The sequence below is a fragment of the Ceratotherium simum genome, chromosome 25, assembly GCF_057802395.1.
Source record: "Ceratotherium simum simum isolate JZ-2026a chromosome 25, ASM5780239v1, whole genome shotgun sequence".
NCBI classification, from domain to species: Eukaryota; Metazoa; Chordata; class Mammalia; order Perissodactyla; family Rhinocerotidae; genus Ceratotherium; species Ceratotherium simum.
The window spans coordinates 35,573,444-35,594,364 of record NC_141924.1 but is presented as its reverse complement, the minus strand read 5'-3'; the positions used below and the strand labels follow the sequence as shown (position 1 = coordinate 35,594,364).

Below are 20,921 nucleotides of genomic sequence, written 5' to 3'. Positions count from 1 at the left end.
AGAGCTAACAAGTCCCTAAACATGGTGAGGGCCCCAAAAAAGAAGCGGTCTAAAGATCAAGTCCATGGAGGAAGGCTCTAAAGCAACAGGCCCTCAGTACAGCTCTGAAATGCACGGCATTGACGTAGCAGCAATGTCTGCAAATTTAAAAAAAAGACACAAACATATATATAGTAAATTTTGCATTTCAATGTAAGGATTGGATTTTTCTTTTTATTTACTCTTTTATTTTCTTTTATACTTGTTACCTTGCATTCTTACTTTGCATAATTTCTCCTCTTGCGTATTTTCCTTACCCAGCTTCATTGTTATGCTTCTCCCCTCCATCTTTGAAATAGCTGCTCTGGCATAACCACAGATTCTCTAAACCTGATATAAATTATATTTCTATCTTAAAATGTTGTATTAGCTTACACAAATCAAGCTTAGCTTTCTATAAAATAAAAACTCTGTTTCAAATACCCTCAATATAATTTATAAATTCTACATATGGATAAGCCTAGTATAAGAACAATTAGACTTTAAAATAAGCCTGAAAAGACATAAGAATGGACAGATATTCTTTTTATACTAGAATTCTATTGTCTACCAAAAATAATTCTTTGAATTTTCTAATTTAAAAACTAAAAAACAAGCCTTATAAAATGTTGGTTACATTAAAACATTTCCTTTATTTTTCAAAATAGGTGGGTTTGAAACTCAAACAGGAAAAATACTTAATCTGTAAATGCCTGACATTATTTTTCTTACAGATTATTTTTCTCCCATGAATTAGTCTTTTCTTTTTTCTTCCTTATGATAAAATTATTGGCCTAGACTGAACTGCTTGGCCAAAATCTTATCTCTTTACATAACAAATAAATATTCCATATTTCTTTCCCAGGGAAGGAAGAGCAATTTATCTACAAGGATACCACTGCAAATGAAAAATTAGCAAGGAGTAAAGAATATACATACCAATGGCTCCACACACAGGTTGGGGTTCATGAAACAACTAGTTCCAGAAATATGAAATGGTGAGATCAGTTCCTTTAAATTAGATTTTTATATTGTAAACACCTCTTGGAAAGTGAAACCTAGGTTAATTGTGCTAAAACAAACATGACTTTATAGCTAAAGGCCAATACACCACATTACCAGGTTATAAAAAGGCCTCTTATATAGGATAGACTTAATCACTCTTTATATTTTTCACCCTAAAATGTTTGAGAACTCTATCTTTGTAATGCTTAAGATCAACAGATGAACCACGTAAATGATTCTACTTTAAAAGTAAAATACATGGTATCCATTAACTGTTTATAAATATCATATGTATTGGAAGTTATATTTTATTTTGTGTTATTTTTGTTATCATTTATATTTGGCAGTTAAAATTATAACTCAACCCTGACGCTGTCACTTTACTAGTCATGTAACTAATTTTCAGTGATGTCTTAATATTTCAGTTTCCTCTCCTTTATAGTGAGATCTTATCTATCTATCTCACAGGAGAGAGGTGAGCTTACAAGGTTGAGGATATCAAATGTTTATATCCCTTAGCAACAAACAAGGTGCCTTGAACCTAATAAGTAATCAATTAATTTTTATCACATTAGCATATGTATTAGTTTGCTAGGGCTGCCATAACAAAATACCACAGATTGGTTGGCTTAAACAGCAGAAATTTATTTTCTCAGAGTTCTGGAAGCTACAAGTCCAAAATCAAGGAGTTAGCAAGTCTGGTTTCTTTGGAGGTCTCTCTCCTTAGCTTGCAGGTGGTCACCTTCTCACTGTGTCCTCCCTCACGTGATCATCCCTCCATCTGTGTTGTCTATGTTCTAATCTCCTCTTTTTACAAGGACACCAGTCATATTGGATTAGGGCCCACCCATACGACCTCATTTCACTTTACTCTTTCAAGGCCCTATCTCCAAATATAGTCACATTCTGAAGTATTGAGGGTTAAGACTTCAACACATGAATTTTGAGAGAACAAAATTCAGCCCATAACAAGGTAATATAAAGCATGTATGTACATAACCACTGAACCAAAATTTTAAGGAAATAAAAGTCCGAAGATAATATTTTTGACAAAAATTTTCAATATTTTAATTTTAGATACATATATCCACAAAACAGTAAAAAAACAGAAGTGCTCATATAAGCACTTATTAAATATATAAACTGATATTGAATCTAAGTGTAGATGACACTAGGGCCGGCCCCGTGGCTTAGCGGTTAAGTGCGCGCGCTCTGCTGCTGGCGGCCTGGGTTCGGATCCCAGGCCCGCACCGAGGCACTGCTTCTCCGGCCATGCTGAGGCCACGTCCCACATACAGCAACTAGAAGGATGTGCAACTGTGACATACAGTTGGGGCTTTGGGGAGAAAAAAGGAGGAGGATTGGCAATAGATGTTAGCTCAGAGCCGATCTTCCTCAGCAAAAAGAGGAGGATGAGCATGGATGTTAGCTCAGGGCTGATCTCCCTCACAAAAATAAATAAATAAATGTAGATGACACTTTGGAAATGTTTCCAGGCATTGTGAGTAATAACTATTTAAATGAGTTACAAACAAACAAAATCCTACAATTATGAGGGTTAAAATTTAATTTAGCAACAAGTTAAAATGTGTAAAAAATGAAACCTTTTTTAAACAATATATATGAATTGAAACTTTCACATGTAGTCACTTCTATTTATGTAATTCTTTTAAAAATATTGAAAAAAAGTTAAGACTGAAAGTAAAATTAATATAACATTTTGTAATCTGTGTCCTATTTTATTGTGAGCAAAGAAAGTAGGAATAAAGCAATCAACATTTGAGAATTTTTTTATTTTACTATCTTCTAATTAATGCAAGCACAATTTCTTTTATGTTGGTTTTAATCAATTTAGCATAATTCATAAGATGACATTCTTGGAACTATAAACAAATATAATATAACCCATAGCTTACCATCTATAGTAACCAGATATAAGAGGTCTGGTTCAGAAATTTAAAAGCATTAGTATACATAATGTGAAAAATATAAGTAAAACGTTTCAGGATGTATTTTAGATATGCTTAAATATTTAGCAATATCCCTCACTTCTAAATGATGTACATTTCAACATATGATGTAATAGGCAATTGTTCATGGATTTTCTCTTTTGAAAATATAATATATAAAGGAATAGATAGTAATATTTTAAGAAAAATTGTTTTCAAGAACATTTCAAGAGTTCTTAAAAAGCCAAATGTCAGTGTTCTAGTTTTAAACATAAGTTAATTGTGAATATTAGTTTTTAGTATTTAATGCATTAAACACACTAGAGCTATTTTAAAAATGGGAAGCTTTGCCTTTCTTATAAGACAAGACATATAAGTAAATGTAAATAAAATATTTATATTTTTTATAATTTATTAGCTATCATTATTGGTACTTTCAAACTTTTGCTCTTGGTATGTATTTATGTTTGGCAAAGAAGTATGGCATTAAAGTGTTATTTAGAAATTTAAATTTTATGTCAAATTGAATTTTAAAATGACTATGGAAAGATGTAAATTTGTATATATCTTTGCATGTAACCTAATTTAGGAAAACTATTATTTTCATTTTGTAAATTATTGATTTCTCTCAAGCTTTTTATTGGGCATTTCTTTCATAGTCTTCCTCTACATTTATATAATAATATGCTTTCTATTTTTGTCACTATGCAGCAATCACTTCTTGCCTGAGTTAGACCCAGATGTACTTAATGGTGGAAGAGTTCAGCTTGTGGTAAGAAATGTGTTTAAAGTTACAGAAAAATGTTGTAGACATCTGTACTCAATAAATGATACTTTAAAATATGGCCATAATAAGTATAAATTATGAAAATGTCACAACTGTATCTATTTGGGGTAATCTCAAAGTACTATGTATTAAAATAATAACATGTTTTCTTGACTTGTAATATAACTTTAAAATATGATATTATTTTAAAATATTAATTCTATATGGCAGATTTTAAAATATTAGCATGCTACCATATTTAAAACAAAATTACTCTGGACAGGAAATTGCATAATGAAATTATTTTCTTGAGTATTTTAAAAGAGTAGGATACTTGAGGGAAAGTACTCTCACAAGTCAAAAACAGACAAAAATTAACAAGTAATTGTGAACTCAGCCACTTTAAGTAATAAGGTGTAAATTATTGGAGCTTTAAGAACAACCAAGTTCTAAACATGGTAACCAGATTGTACACTCTAGACAACATAACTGTTGTGCATTGCTCAAGTCAGTAGTGCTATGTGCTATTAGAAGGAAGACTACGTTAACAGAAAGAGAATGGCCAATATGGAGTCTAGAGAAATGGAGCCCACAAAACATGAAATTTTCTGTGTGTTTCCAGAAATTTCGAGAGAAGAGAGTACCTTAACTAATGACAAAAGTGTGTGGCCTCCTTGGCAGGTGAAAATGGATGTAGGAGGTGACCCTAACTTTATGACACCTTCCATTTATAACAACCAACTAATACTCCTTTCTCAGATTCCACATTCACCAAGAAAACTAATTATAATTTAGCTTACCATGTAGAATTTAGTATAAAAAGATAATGTACTTTCTGTTGGAAACTAGTATCATGGTATTCAGAGCAGTTATATTCATTATTCTCATGAACAACTCATTCAAGGAGTTTTCCTGAGAGAGGAACGAAATGAGGGCAATAGCTAACATTAATGTGTTGATGAAAATATTTATGGAATCTATGCACAGATTTGAAATAATCACCCAGCAAATATTTCCTTGCATTTTAATAGAGATCCCTCTGGCAGAGTGGCATGTAGATTACCCTGGGAAAATTGGTACTTCAGGCTATTAACAACATATATATTACTGATTAACACTTTCGTACAGATTGTTGAGTGGCAACTTTGGAGCAAGAATGGAGAGTATAAAAGTGTTCAGGAATACCAGGAAAAAGGAAGTGATATTATATTTAATTACTATTATACTTCTAAAAATGAATAGAAATAGATTGGGTAGATTACTAATCAAAATGATTCTATGAGATTAATGCTCTGATATTAATTCTCTTCTTTCATATCCCACTACATTACACTACATAAAATATATGACAAATACATAGCAATAATAAATGCTTTTTTCATGTTAAAGAGGTACAGCTGAACACAAAAACAACATAAATTGTAGTAGAACAAAAACACTCAGATTTTGTGTGTGTTTGTGAGTAGACACAGGGGAAGGGATCAAGGACTTATGCCAAAAGGATACTGGGCTAATTGAAGGACCAGAGTAGAAATCTTGCAGAGTGTTGGGGAATGAAGGCACCCTACTTGTGCTGGGGAAGTAGAGGTAGATAATTGCACAATTGGGATCAGGCCATAACTAAGAGGAAAATTAGAAAAAAGAAAAAAAAGCTGCAACTGCTGCTACTATAAGATCCTCAAAGACACAGGAATAACACCCATAATAAAAGGACAGAAAATTATGGAACCAAAGTGATCAGATTTTAATTAGAGGACAGATGGATATGCAAATGAGGCTATTATAAATTCTGCAAATAAAAAATATTATCGTTGAAATAAACTCTGGACTGGACATCATAAAGAGAGAATTAGTGAATTGAAAAACTATCTACAAAGGAATGATAATTAGATTGACAGCTAACATCATATCAGAAATAATGCATATCAAAAGACAATGGAGAAATTTTTTTTTTTTTCTCCTGAGGAAGATTGACCCTGAGCTAACATCTGTTGCCAATTTTCCTCATTTTGCTTGAGGAATATTCTCCCTGAGCTAACATCTGTGGCCAGTCTTCCTCTATTTTGTATGTGGGTCGCCACCACAGCATGGCTGACAAGGGTTGTAGGTCCGTGCCCAGGGAACCAAACCTGGGCTGCCAAAGCGGAGCTCACCAAACTTAACCACTAGGCCACTCGGCCGGCCCTCAGAAATTTCTTAATAATAGGCATAAATATAAATATCATCCAGAATATTCTACCTTAACCTTGAAGAGTGAGGACAGAATAAGACATAATCAAACATTCAAATGCTGAGTTTTGAGGAAGCTAATAAATAACATCTCTGTCTTCCAAACAAGATCAAAGCATATTGTATGACAAATGGGAATGAGAAAAATGGAAACAAAATATCATTTTACTTACTTCCAGATATATATCAGACAGCATGTCAAACATCTAAACAATTGTATTGTTGATTAAACTTATCCCCCCAAACTCCAGGATTTTCCTGCAGAAGACAGTCATGGTTCGGGTTCCCCAGGAAACATACTCTGAGATTCTGATATTTGAGTACAGGGCATTTATTGGGGAAGGCTTTCAGGAACAACTCCTTTGAGGGATGAAAGAAGCAGGATTGAGAAGAGGAAGAAGGTGAACTGCAATAGAGTTGCAGCAGAGGAAGGGAGCTCTGGCGGTGGGAAGACTCTTTGAGTTGTCCCAGCTTGAGTCAAGAGGACCAGGCTTAACTCTCATGCATCTCCACAGGAGAGGGTGTGACTTGGGCAAGGCAACTCTCTTCAGCTAAAGACAGTTTCCAGAGAGGGCTTCAGCTGAGAGCCACCAGGCTTCAACTTTCTCAGCAGCTGGAGGAATCTGACTCATTTGTTAAAAGTGATCTGAGTGGAATATGATAATATCCACTATACTCAGGAAATTGTTCATGGATGCAACAACTTAGCATATAAAATGTTTCAATTGTCCCCAAGTAAATCTATAAATTAAAAGCAATTCCAACCAAAATTGCAGCTGCTTTATTAGGAATCTGAAAAATCTCATTCTAAAATATGTATTGATAAACAAAAACTCAAGATTATATAAATCAACTTCGAAAAAGAAGAGCAACTTGTGTCACAAGGTATAAAGACTTAGTTCAAAACTAAAATAATTTGGGGTGCTGGTGCAGGCAGGGATAAATAGACCAGTGGATATGTACAGTGAGTTCAGGAATAGACCTATGACTATATTCAAATGTGATATGTGATAAAGGTGGGAAAGGTCAGATTGTTTGGTAAGTAGAAGTCAGTATACTAGCATTGAGAAAAAAATTAGAGCTATATATAGACCAGATACCACTTTTACAATAGTCAAATGGCATTCAGAAGGTTTAAAGACTCAAATGTGAAAGGTAAAGCTATGAAACTATATGATCAAATAAAATTATAAGAATATCTTTGCAACTTAGCAGTGAAGAAAGATTTCTTTAAAAAGATACAAATAGTACAAATTATATGGCAAAAAATATTGATTGACTTGATTGTGTTAAGTTAAATATTCCTTCCTGTGAAGGACTTTATAGAAAAGGTTAACAGACAGATTTCAGAGATGGACAAACTATTTTCAGCATCTAAAACTAACAATAGCTCAACATCTAAATATAAAAAGAACTCCTGCAAATGAACGATATAAAGTCAGGTGACTCAACGAAAAAAATATCAATGCAATAGAAAAAGAATATATACATAGACAATAGAACATAGTTCACAGCGGTGATGCTTAATGCATATATGAAAAGATGCTCAGTTGTATGACCAGAGGAATAAAAATTAAAACTAAGAAGTTGCATGACTATACTCATCAGAATGGCATAAATTAGAAAATTGGGTAAGGCAAAGTGCTGTTAACAATGTGGAAACACTGATGGATGGCTGGTGAGAGTAGAAGCTGGTACAGTCATTCTGGAAAGAAATCTGTCAGTGTTTCTTAAGGTAGGTCTTTGTAGGCCCCTGTTACTCTTCAATCCCATTCTTGGAGGAAATATATATATATATGATTCTGTATATTAGCAACAAACTTTAGAAAAATTTAATTTAAAAACCTTCCATTCACCACAATGTAAAAAATGTAAAATATTTAAGGAAAAATGTTAACAATAAGATGTGCAAGTCTCCTACAATGATAACTATCAAACATTGCACACAGCAATATGGCTGAATATCAAAAACAATATAGTGAGTGAAAGAAGCCAGACACAAAAGAGTACATACTGTATGATTTTATTTATATTAAGATCAAGAACAGAGAAAACTAACCTAGCCAATGGTGAAAGAAATCAGAATAGTAGTTGCTTCTGAGGACGAATTACTGGAGGGAGGCACAAAGGAACTCTTGGTAGTTATATTAATCAGAGTTCACCAGAGAAACAGTACCCATATGATATATATCTCTCATATTTTATATAAATATATATGTGTGTGTGTGTGTGTGTGTGTGTACAGGACCTAGAATAGCCAATGCAATCTTGAAAAAGAACAGTAAGATGACTCATACTACTTGATTTCAGGCTCAGACTGGAACTTACACCATTGGCCCCCTCTGGTCTATCTATCTATCTAGAAAATCTATCTAGAGATTTATATATATAAAGAGACTTATTTTATGTATATATATATAGAGAGAGATTTTATAGATTTATTTATTTATTATAAAGAATTATATATTATCTATTATAAGGAATTGGCTTATTAAATTATGAAGGCTATCTCATGATCTGCTGTCTGCAAGCTAGAGCCCCAGGAGAGCCTGGTGGTTAGTTCCAGTCTGAGTCTGAAGGCCTGAGAACCAGTAGTGCCAATCATATAAGTGCCAGTCTTAAGACAGGAAAAGACAGTTCCATCAGTCAAGCAGAGAGAGTGAATTCTCCCTTCCTCTACCTTTTTGTTCTATTCAGGCCCTCAATGGATTAGATGATGCCCACCCACATTGGGGAAGGCAATCTGGTGAACTCAGTCTGCCCATTCACATGCTAGTCTCATCCAGAAACACCCTCATACACTCACAGACACACCCAGAAATACCGTTTAACCAAATATCTGGGCATCCTGTGGCCCAGTCAAATTTACACATAAAATTAACCATCACAGTAGTCATCTGTAAAAAATAATTGAACAGTGTAATTAGAAAATGAGCAAAGAGCTTAAATAGATACTTCACCAAAGAGAATATTCAGTTAGACATAAGCACATGAAAAGATGTTAAACATCGTTAATCAGTCCACCAGCGAAGTTGTTAAAGCCACTATATGATACCACTATACACCCATTAGAGTGAGTAAAATAAAATACTGACAATACCAAGTGCTGACGAAGATGTGGAGCAACTAGGTCTCTTATACATTGCTGCTGAGAATGGTGCAGCCACTGGAAAAAATGTCACTTTCTTATAAAGTAAATAAACAATTATATGACTCCACAATTCTGCTCCGGAGCATTTTTCCTAGAGAGATGAACTTATATTCAATCAAAAACCTGTACATAAATGCTCACAGTAGTTTTATTTGTAATATCTAAAAATTGGAAAAAACACAAATCTCATTCGATGAGTGACAGGATAAACAAGTGGTGGTACATGCATACAGTGGATATACAATTTAAAAGAATAAAAAGCAACAAACAAGAACAAACTCTTGATACATATGAAGACTTTGATGGATCTCAAAAGCGTTATACTGAGTAAAAAAAGACAATCTCAAAAGCTTACATACTGTATGATTTCATTTATGTAACATTCTCAAAATCATATAATTATAGTGATGGAGAACATATTGGTGGTTGCCGGTGGTTAGGTTGGGGAAAGGGTGTGACTCTAAAGGGAGAACAAGGGAATTTCTTTGAGAAGATGGAATAGTTCTGTATCCTGATTATGGTGGTAATTATATGAATTTATACATGTGATAAAATGTCAAAAGAGGTATAAACAAACCAAAAAAATAGTGCAAGTGAAAACTGGTGAAATCTTAATAAGATCTGTGGTTTAGTAATGTTATTGCACCAAGGTCAATTTCCTGGTTTTATTATCACACTTTGGTTATATAAGATATCACTGGGGCAAGCTGGGTAGAGGGTATACAGAAACTCTCAGAACCAATTTTTGAAACTTCTATGGGAGTTTTAAATTACTTCAAAATAAAAATGTTAAAGATGATTGAACTTCATGTTTAAGGTCTGTTCCTTTCATTGCGTGTAAATTATAGCTCTATAAAACATTTAAACTGCCTTCCATGCCCACATGTATTATATAACAAGGCCTCTGCCTTATGATATAAGAAAAGGGGGTTGTGCAATGATGATAATGTGTTAGGAATGGAGGGCTATGCATATCTAAGCTTTCTGCAACCAAAGATAAAAATACTTTAAAATCATTCATATGTCTAGATATTGGTACAATGATGTGGTATGTTCATAGCATATGCAATAATTTTATAATAATTTGCATATTATTCAAACAGTTAAAATGAATGAACTAAATCAAGATCTTGCAGATATAATGTACAGTGAAAAAACCAAGTAGCAAAAAAAAGATACCACTTACGTTAATTTTTTTTTTTTAATTTTTTGTTTATTGCAGTAACATTGGTTTATAACATTGTATAAATTTCAGGTGTACGTCATTATACTTCTATTTCTGCATAGATTACATCATGTTCACCACCCAAATACTAATTACAACCCATCACCACACACTTGTGCCGAATTATCCCTTTCGCCCTCCTCCCTCCCCGCTTCTCCTCTGGTAACCACCAATCCAATCTCTGTCTCTATGTGTTTGTTTATTGTTGTTATTATCTACTACTTAAAGAAGGAAATCATACAGTATTTGACCTTCTCCCTCTGACTTATTTCACTTTGCATAATACCCTCAATGTCCATCCATGTTGTCACAAATGGCTGGATTTCATTGTTGCTTATTGCTGAGTAGTATTCCATTGTGTATATATACCACATCTTCTTTATCCATTCATCCCTTGATGGGCACTTAGGTTGCTTCCAAGTCTTGGCTATTGTGAATAACACTGCAATGAACACAGGGGTGCATGTATCTTTACGCATTGGTGTTTTCAAGTTCTTTGGATAAATACCCAGCAGTGGAATAGCTGGATCATATGGTAGTTCTATCCTTGATTTTTTGAGGAATCTCCATACTGTTTTCCATAGTGGCTGCACCAGTTTGCACTTGTCTTGTTAATTATAGCCATTCTGACCGGCGTGAGGTGATATCTCATTGTAGTTTTGATTTGCATTTCCCTGATAGTTAATGATTTTGAACATCTTTTCATGTGTCTGTTGGCCATCTATATATCTTCTTTGGAGAAATGTCTGTTCAGGTCTTTTGCCCATTTTTTAATTGGGTTGTTAGTTTTTTTGTTGTTGAGATGTATGAGTTCTTTATATATTTCAGAAATAAACCCACACATCTATGGACAGTTAATCTTTGACAAAGGAGCCAAGAACATACAATGGAGAAAAGAAAGTCTCTTCAACAAATGGTGTTGGGAAAACTGGATAGCCATATGCAAAAAAATGAAAGTAGACCCTCACCTTACACCATACAGAAAAATTAACTCCAAATGGATTAAAGACTTGAATGTAAGACCTGAAACTATGAAACTTCTAGAAAAAAACATAGGCAGAACGCTCTTCGACATCAGTCTTAGCAACATATTTTCAAGCACCATGTCTGACCGGGCAAGAGAAACAATAGAAAAAATAAACAAATGGGACTACATCAAACTAAAAAGCTTCTTCACAGCAAAGGAAACCATCAACAAAACGAAAAGACAACCTAACAATTGGGAGAAGATATTTGCAAACCACTTACGTTAATTTTGAAAGTAATACTCTAAAATTTTTTGAATATCTATATGTAGAAATACTATAAGGTAGCTTAGAAGTGGACTTTGCTTTGCATTATTTTATTTTGCCTTTTAAAAAAACTGTCTTGATCATAAGTAAATAGATTTATTTTATTTTATTTTTGCTGAGGAAGATTCGCCCTGACCTAACATCTGTCGCCAATCTTCCTCTCTTTTGTATGTGGGCTGCTGCCACAGCATGGCCACTGACGAGTGGTGTAGGTCTATGCCCGGGAACTGAACCCGGGCCGCCCAAGTGGAGTACGCCAAACTTAACCACTAGGCCATGGGGGCTGGCCCTAGATATTTATTTTTATCTGTGCTATTTAGTATGTCTTAACTTCTAAAAATACAAAATTTTTAAAACAAATACTTAATAAAATCTTGTTTATGAAAAAAAAAGCAGAATAAAGAGGAACTCCTTGTTCTTTATTAGATGACACAGATTCTGTATTTTTAATTAAGTTGCCTGAGTTGGAGGTGAATCAGGATCCAGATGCTTAGAAGTCATGTTCCAGAATTCATACCCCTCATTTCATTGTGAAAATACGGGAAAAAAAATTACAAACCTTGTAGATGGGGCTACAAATGTGAGCTGTTCAGAAAACAAAGACCTCTGAGAATTTTGCAAAATTACTATTTAATAAATATTTGCTATTGAATTGTACATAAGAAAATTCTTATCCAACATTAACTCAAAACTGTTTATTATGTTATAATCATACAAAATATTTAATATTGCAGTTTTTTAGAATTCAACATACATTTTTGTAGAATTTGTTAGAAGCATGGTCAGTTGTGTTTGGTTTTTAAGTGTATCCATTTTGCGTGCTATAGAAGAAAAGAAGTATTTTTTTATGATTTATCTATTTGTTAACAGTAAGAGGAATGATGATGTTTAATTTGAAAGCCAGTGTTTTCAGGAATTGAATATGATTATTAATGCACAAGTGGCTATGTCAGATGAACTAATAGACCTGTAATTAGCCCCTTTATTAAATTTCTAGGTTTGCATTTAAGCTACTAGGTGGCACCATTGTGAAATCATGTATTCCTGTGAAATTTCACTTCTAAATTTGATTCCCTGTTATAATCTGGCCTAATTAGTAACTGACATTAATTGTTTTCTATTTCTGAAGAAACTATCTTTTGGATATTAAAGCCTTAGATGATAAGATTTTTGAAAGGCACGCGTTCACAAATATTTTCTTGACATATAGGTATCATCTTATTTGGAGGAGGGTGGGATTAATACTTTCTAAATAGGCACAATGAAATTATGTCATTGAATTGAAGCAAATAAAACCTGACTTTAAAATCTTGAGGCTTATAGTTAAAGCCTCTTTAGCCAGCAGTAGGGTCACCTATGTGATTAATATGTTTTTGCTTGTTTTGTAACTGGTCTCACCAAAACTGTGGTGTTGCTTTGGTATTTCCCCCTTATTCCTGACTGATTCTTTTTAAGTCTTAGTATTGATGGAGCTATTGTAATGGGAACATTAGACATGTACTCTTGTGTACTAATTGAAATAAAATTCAGACAGAATGCGTAACATTTTTCATACTAATCACAAGTGTAAATTGGAAGCCAATTCTTATTTATTTCATTTTAAACAGTGTTCTACTGATGTTTTTTGACAATGCAATTGTATCACTTAGCTAGGCACATCAAAAAATGATCGACGTTATAGAATGATTTCTATTCTGAGTTTAGCAATAGCAAACTTGCTTACTTAACAATGAGAAGTTCATGTTTGTAAGGGTGGGAAGGGGGATGTAAAGGAGAAGGGCAAAGATCTAAATTTGAAAGAGGATGATCTTAATTTGTGTATGTGTGTGTGTGTGTGTGTAGTGAGAACATTTAAGATCCCCTCTCTTAGCAATTTTCAAGTATACTACAGTATTGTTAACTAGAGTCACCATGTTGTACATTAGATCCCCAGAACTTACTCATCTTATAACTGAAGTCTGCACCCTTTGTCCAGCACCACCCAATTCCCCCACCCCTGGCCCCTGGCAATCACCAATCTACTCTCTCTTTCTATGAGTTCAACCTTTTTGGATTCTACATATCAGTGAGATCATATAGTATATGTTTTTCTCTGTCTGACTTATTTCACTCTGCATGATGCCCTCAGGTTCCATCCATGTTGTCACAAATGGCAGAATTTCCTTCTTTTTTATGGCTGGATAGCATTCCGTTGTACATATACACAATATCTTCTTAATCCATGAGGATGATCTTTAGATTCTTGTTTCATGAGTTTTTGTGGTTCATCGTATGGACGCAACTTTTTAACCACAGTGATGGTTTTATGGACTTATTTTGCTCTATTTAAATTTTTTCACATCCAACATTAAGGACAATGCTTTCTCATAGGATTTCAAGCATCCTGTGGTTTGGGTTAAATCCCAGCTACTTTGAGGCTGCTTTGCTTTCCATCATGACATTTTCCCCCACTTCAGGACTGACTCCTGATAAATCCTTACTTAATGATATTAGACATTATGTAAAACAATATTTTATAGGCAAGAAACAATTCTTTCAACTCTTAGGTTCAGTCCAAGTAGTAACAAAAGTTCAGATGGTAATTTTAGCTGAAATAAATTATCTAATCCTTATGTCTTTAAAATAATATATCTTGAGATGTCTATATATTTACCATTAACCCAAAATTAGACTTAATGTATAATATTTTTATGTTAATAATGGTTATAATGAGAAGGTAGAGATCTTTTGTGACTTTATAGTATACAAATATGGGATGAAAGGCATTTCAGGGAATTTTATTGAGAAGGCTAATACTTATAAGCGGTAAAATATAAATATTGCAGAAAATAATCCAATATGACATTTCTAACATTCAATTAAGAATTGAATAATATGCTTGGTAAATAAGTGATGTTAAGCTGTTTAAAGTTCCATCAGTTGCCTTTAAGATTGATTTTCATCAAAATTACTCTACTAAAATGTTTTCTTTTGTTGTACAGACTCAAATAGCAAACCTCAATTTTAAAATCGGCTCTTATTTGCAAAAAGTGCTTTGACATAGTGCATTTGTTCTTCCTGGGCAGCAATAAAGGATTGTAGTATCATTTTGAAGAAGGTTGTTTGACAGAGCCTGTTTGTTTATTTGGGGTAATGTGAGCTGCATTCAGAAAATGCCATATTTTGTTTCATGATTGTATACATTCTCTCCTATTGCTCCCAGGCAAGACTTGTAAGCAGAGAAGACACAGATTTAGACCTTTTTTCCATGACCAGTGGAAGCACTTTGTCTGTGAAGAGAGAAAAAAAAAATCAGGCACACAGACACTCAGCGGGATCTTCAAGTAAGTTGTGGTTTCCTTCAGAATTAATTTAGAAATCACAAATGAATTGATGGAACCTAATGCCAACAAGCATTCTTTTACAGATAGGGGGTAGGATGCCAGCGACCAGAACTGCCCAAAAATGTGTATTTGAATTTTTTCTTTCTTTAAATGTCTTCTTTTGATATAAACAAAATTAAATCATTTCTAAAATTAACAGCATCAGTTTTTATTTTAATCGTATTCTGTGACTCAATGCTCTACACCCCCCACCCACTATGGATCATATTGAATTCTTTGATCATTTAGTTCTAAAAGAATTTTTTAGGTTAATTGTAAAAAGTTGGATTTATATATTAAAGAAGTGTATTTTGGCCTTTTGTCATTGATTTAGTAGATGTTGTAGGTAAAGTTACTATTTAAAGGAAATTATTGAAAATAACAAATTTTAGATAATAATATTATACTGTGAAAACCACGCTTTTAAAATTATTTCCATTGAAGAGATGACAGTTTATATTTATTAATGATGATTTTTTACACTTGTAAACCTGTCACATACATCTATTACCTTTAATTAGGGAGATATCATTTCAACAAGAATTGCATTGCAGGTATTAACTCTGAAAAAAGGTAAACATTTAAAAAATATCTATATCTTGTGGTATTTTGGGGTAATAGAGCCTAATTTTTCCAAACTCTTCATTTAACTTACACCCTAAAGACATATTGTTACTTTCAACGCAGTATAGTGAGCCTCAAAAGTCCACACATTAATTTACACTTCATTATAAGTATTACGTTATTCTTGAAAAAGTTTTATTACTCATTGATATTATAGTTATACACATACAAAGTCAATATTTGATTAAATGTGAAAAATTCGGTGGTCCAGATGGTGCTCTCCAGATAAATGAAAGCTCCAAAATGATTCTGTAACTTTTATTTTTTATCCAGGTACTTGGTATTATTAGATTCTAGTCATTTAAATGCATTAGTACATCAATTTCATTTTGATAAACTTTAATTTGCTTTTGAAATAATAATTTTAATATGTCTAATTTAAAAATATTTCCCAGGCTTCAAAGTTCTTATAGTGCTTGAATTTTCCTTACTTGTTTATAGAATCTGGTCACAAAAGGTTGCTCTAGTCAATATGGTTAAGAAAGAAATATTTTAGGTTTATTCACCCAAGTAAAGTTATTCATCTAGTATAAATTTTCTGCACTATTAACATAATGTGTCAATTACATCAATTTTCAAAATATATATTACATTACAGATGGAAACAACCTGTGCCACATATAATAATGAATAATGCTATATCCATTTTAAGAATTGCATATTACAAACTCATATGATATCAGTTTGGAGCAGTATAGGTAAAAAAAACAAACCAAAAAAAACAAAACAAAAAAAATTGCCTGTCACTTTACAGAATAATGTATCATCATGTATCATCTAAATGTTAAAACATAAAAAGTTCAATATGTCAGCAACTATCCTGAAAATCACAAGCTTCATCTTTCACTTATGTGACATTGAATCATAGATTTTAGAGTATACAAAATCATTATGTAGAGTTCATTTCTTAACACACTCTCTAAGAAACTGTCATAAGGCTGTTCTCACTGTAATTCCAATTAGTTGTCAATAAGGAACATTATTGCAAACACAGCTAATCACTAAACACTAAATGATAATTTAAGACAAGCCACTTTAGAAAAATAGAGTTTTTATTAAATAGAATAATGATTATGACTAAAATACTACTTCCCTAACTGCTGTAGTTACTAGTTTACTATAACATCTGCATAGTATAATGGTAAAGAATGTGGGCCCTGACATTAATTTGACTGGATTTGAATCATGACTTAATTTCTTCATCCTTAAAGTGGGAATGATAACAGAAGTACCTACTACCTTGCAGAGTTGTTGTTAGGATCAAATGAAGAGCATTTAGAACAATATCTGGCACAAAATAAGTGCTTGATAAATGTTCTTTATAATTGCCACCTGCACATCGTTGCAAGAAGATATTGAAGTTTCTAGCATCTAGGCACATGGGCTAACTGGCTCTGCTTATAAGAAACCTACTCTTAATAGTTTCTTGACTGAAAAATTTGGCTTAGCCTATTATTTGTAGAAATCTTTTAACCATCAAAGTCCTTGGGTCCCTGGCCTCCATGGCCCTGGGCCAACCACTTACAGCTATGGTATTTTGAAAGCTCTTTTTCATGAAGCTTTCTCTCTCTCTCTCTCTCAAAACTTTGTCACCTTATTAAAGCTAAAGTATTTCTTTTAGCTTTGCAAGCCAAATCTAGAGAGTAGTTTATGGGCCGCAGCTATAAAACTCTTTCAGCCTTTGAACTTTTCTAGATATTTCTCTTTCAACGTTGCTATAATATTTGTAACATGTATTCTTTAGAATCAGAAAAACAGGTTTAAAATCCCAGTTCCACCGTCACATATAAGTTGTGTGACCTTGGGTAAATTATTTAACCTCTGAGAATGAGTTTCTGTAAAATGGGAATAATGTCTATCTCATAGAGTTTTAGTGAGAAAGAAATGAGTAAAAATACACGTCAAGCATGTGATATATTGCCTAGCATATAGTAAGGGCTTAACCAATAGTACTTGCTGTTTATATTGTTTGTTATTGCTGTATGTTTTATGTTGCTCTTGCATAATTTTAAACAACTCCAAAGTAGAATTGTCTTCCTTTTCTGTGTGTCAAGTAATACCAGAACCAGTATACTTTCAGCATGCCAGCCATCTCAAACAATATTGTCTTTTCTTAGAGAATTTCCTGTTTTCTGTCCCTTTCCTTTTAAGTCTTTCTGCTTTCTTACCAGAGGTCAAGGCAGTCTCCTTCTACCTAGCTTTCTAATCTATTTTATGGTTTAAAAGAAATGAAAGAGGTCACATTCTTATTCAAAAATTGCCATTTATAAAATGAATAGGCCAAGAGAGTTCCTCACTTAGACAATATTTAGGAAAAATATTTTATTTTCTTAAATGGTTTTGATTTTCTCAATTTTCCCACTTAATACTTAAAATAAAGGATGTATTACAATAATAATAATTTTATTGCTATAGCAATTTATAGCTTTACAAATTTCTTTTAATTATCTTTTCTTATTTATAATGATTATTTTTCTTTGACAGCTAATATAAATGAGACTCAGAGAGTTTATTTAATTTGCCTTTGGCACAAAAAATTTAGCAAGAGAAAGAAGCAACTTGAACCTATCTTTTCTTATTCCAAACCCACTTGCTATATTGCCTTTTATTCTTTCATGGACTAAAATATACAGCTTAATTGGTAAGAGTAGAACATAACTAATGTAATTCTTTTCATTAATTCATTCACTCAAGAACTATTTATTGAATGACCACTGCTCACTATATACCTAGTTTAGGTTTTCAGTTGCCTCCTTCTAGTCATCTCTGCACTTTCCAGGACATACTCTATTTTCAAAGTTAGCCAGGGATTGAGAATCCACAATACCTCTGTAATAGTGCAGAATCAGCTGAGAGGCAACTTCTTCTTTGAGCATGTCTAAATTCTCATGGAACATAATCCCTGTTCATATGGGACTGAATTTTCTGAATATGTAAAAAAATATTTTTCAGAAGTGAAGCAGCTAATGTAGTTTAAGTGAGTGAGGAAGGCTTGTTGGAGGCAATATTCTTGGTTTGTATCTAGAATGATATTTGGGATTTAAGGAAGGAAAGAAGTGGAAGAAAGCCATCTAAACAAAAGCAAAGAGTGAAATATGAATATATATTTGTGGAACATTGAGGAGTCTGTCTGGACCAAGAGCTTCCCATACTGTAAAATAAGTTTGGATTAAAAATGAAGCCTAGTTTCAGGTAAGTTTGAAAGTGAAGTGGAGGAACTAGACTTTCCTACTGAGAATGAATAACTAACAGAGATTTCTGAAAATACCTTAGTGTTTTAGAAAGCTTAAGATCAGTTGAAGAAAGGTATTCTGAGTCGGTCCTAACATTACACAATGCTGCCAATATGCTGACAAAGTAATTGAACAGCTCTTACCAAAAAAGATTAATTTTGGTTATCCACACAAAGCGAAATAGTGTACTAGATGTCAATACCCAATAATATATGCAGACTGAGAGGCCGAAGGTGGTAGCTAAAGCAAAAGTAGATTGCAAAGATGACCATTCAAGTTTACTCCAAGTTTACTAAGCACATTCCCTTAACATAATTTTAAATTTGCAAATCAAGAATTATTAGCATGTTGTATATTCATGTATGTCTGTATGTATATACACACACATATATATGGATATCCGATTTGTCCATAGCTGCAGTATATATATATATATATAATATGCATTTATAATCCCTCACTGAGTAAACTTAAGACTTAAATATTTTTGCATATATCTGTGGGTCATTATATAAACCACGTGTCATGATAGCAAGCAATTACCTGCCTAAAATGTGCCAAGTACTACACAGGCCATTAAGAAAGTACAAAAATGGAGAAGCACAAGATCTAGAATAGCCAGCATGATAGTAAAGGAGAAGAACAAAGTTGGAGGACCGAAACATCCAACTTCCATACTTACTATAAAGGGAAATGCAAATTGAAACAATGAGATACCACTACACACCTATTAGAATGGCCAAAATCCAGAACACTGACAATACCAAATACTGGGAAGGATGTGGAAAATCAGGAACTCTCATTCACGGCTGGTGAAAATGCAAAATGGTACAGCCACTTTGGAAGACAGTTTGGCAGTTTTTTAAACAACTAGACATACTCTTACCATATGATCCAACAGTTATGATCCTTGGTATTTACCCAAAGGCGTTGAAAACTTATGTCCACACAAAAACCTGCACATAAATGTTTATAGAAGCTTTTTTCATAATTGCCAAAGTTTGGAAGCAACTAAGGTGTTCTTTAGTAGGTAAATGGCTAAATAATCTCTGGTACATCCAGATAATAGAATATTATTCACCGCTAAAAACAAATGTGCTACCAAGCCATGAAAAGACATGAAGGAAACTTAAATGAGTATTACTAAGTGAAAGAAGCCAGTCTGAAAAGGCTGCATACTATATAACTCCAACTATGTGACATTCTTGAAAAGTCAAAACTATGGAAATAGTAAAAATATCAATAGTTGCTAGGGGGTTGAGGGAGAGGGGAGATGAATAGGTAGAGCACAGAGGATTTGGGGGCAGTGAAAATACTCTGTATGATACCATAATGATGGATACGTGTCATTCATTATACATTTGTCCAAACCCATAGAATGTATGAAACCAAAAGTGAACTTTTGTGGACTTTGGATGATTATGTTGTGTCAATGTAGATTCATCAATTGTAACAAAGGTACCTCTCTGGTGGGGGATCTTGATAATGAGGAAGGCTATGCATGGGTGGGGTCAGGGGTTATACGGGAAATCTCTGTACCTTCCCTTCAATTTTGCTCTGAACCTGAAGCTGCTCTAAAAAAATAAAGTCTTAATAAAAGTCGGGGGGAAAAAGAAAAAATGGGAAAAGAAAAGGTCAGGAGGGTGTTCCTTGCCAGCTATTGCCTGATATTTACTTTGGAATAAGTAGGATTTAGATTTTAATTTTATAAATGTAAATTGTCCAGAGTTAAGGAGGCAGAAAGTTAGAGAGCTGAGACTCAAATCTGGGTCTTCTGATTCTTAGAGTAAAGATATCAGTTGTTTCCCATCCAACTTTTCTGCACCATGAATATTTTGCTTCTATCTCAACATAAAGATGGAAGGAAAAGATGCTATATAAATTATGATTTCTTTCAAAAAAAAGAAAGTACAGAGATGAATTGTATGTGCTTAGCACATAGAAGGCACTTATATTAAGAGAATAAATGATGGGCCAGCCCGGTGGTATAGTGGTTGGGTTCGCGTGCTCTGCTTCGGCAGCCCAGGGTTCTCGAGTTCGGATCCTGTGCGCAGACCTACACATCAC

At 33.4% G+C, this 20,921-nt stretch overlaps 1 protein-coding gene across 1 annotated transcript in view; it reads left to right on the top strand.

Annotated features, from left to right (window-relative positions):
• LRRIQ1 (leucine rich repeats and IQ motif containing 1) overlaps nucleotides 1-20,921 on the top strand; it is a 208,314-nt gene that overhangs the window by 172,920 nt on the left and 14,473 nt on the right. Inside the window, exons 24-26 of the mRNA XM_014788515.2 lie at nucleotides 884-1,016; nucleotides 3,684-3,744; nucleotides 14,838-14,958. Of these exons, the coding sequence (XP_014644001.2) occupies nucleotides 884-1,016; nucleotides 3,684-3,744; nucleotides 14,838-14,958 (315 nt within the window). The remainder of the gene's footprint in view (nucleotides 1-883; nucleotides 1,017-3,683; nucleotides 3,745-14,837; nucleotides 14,959-20,921) is intronic.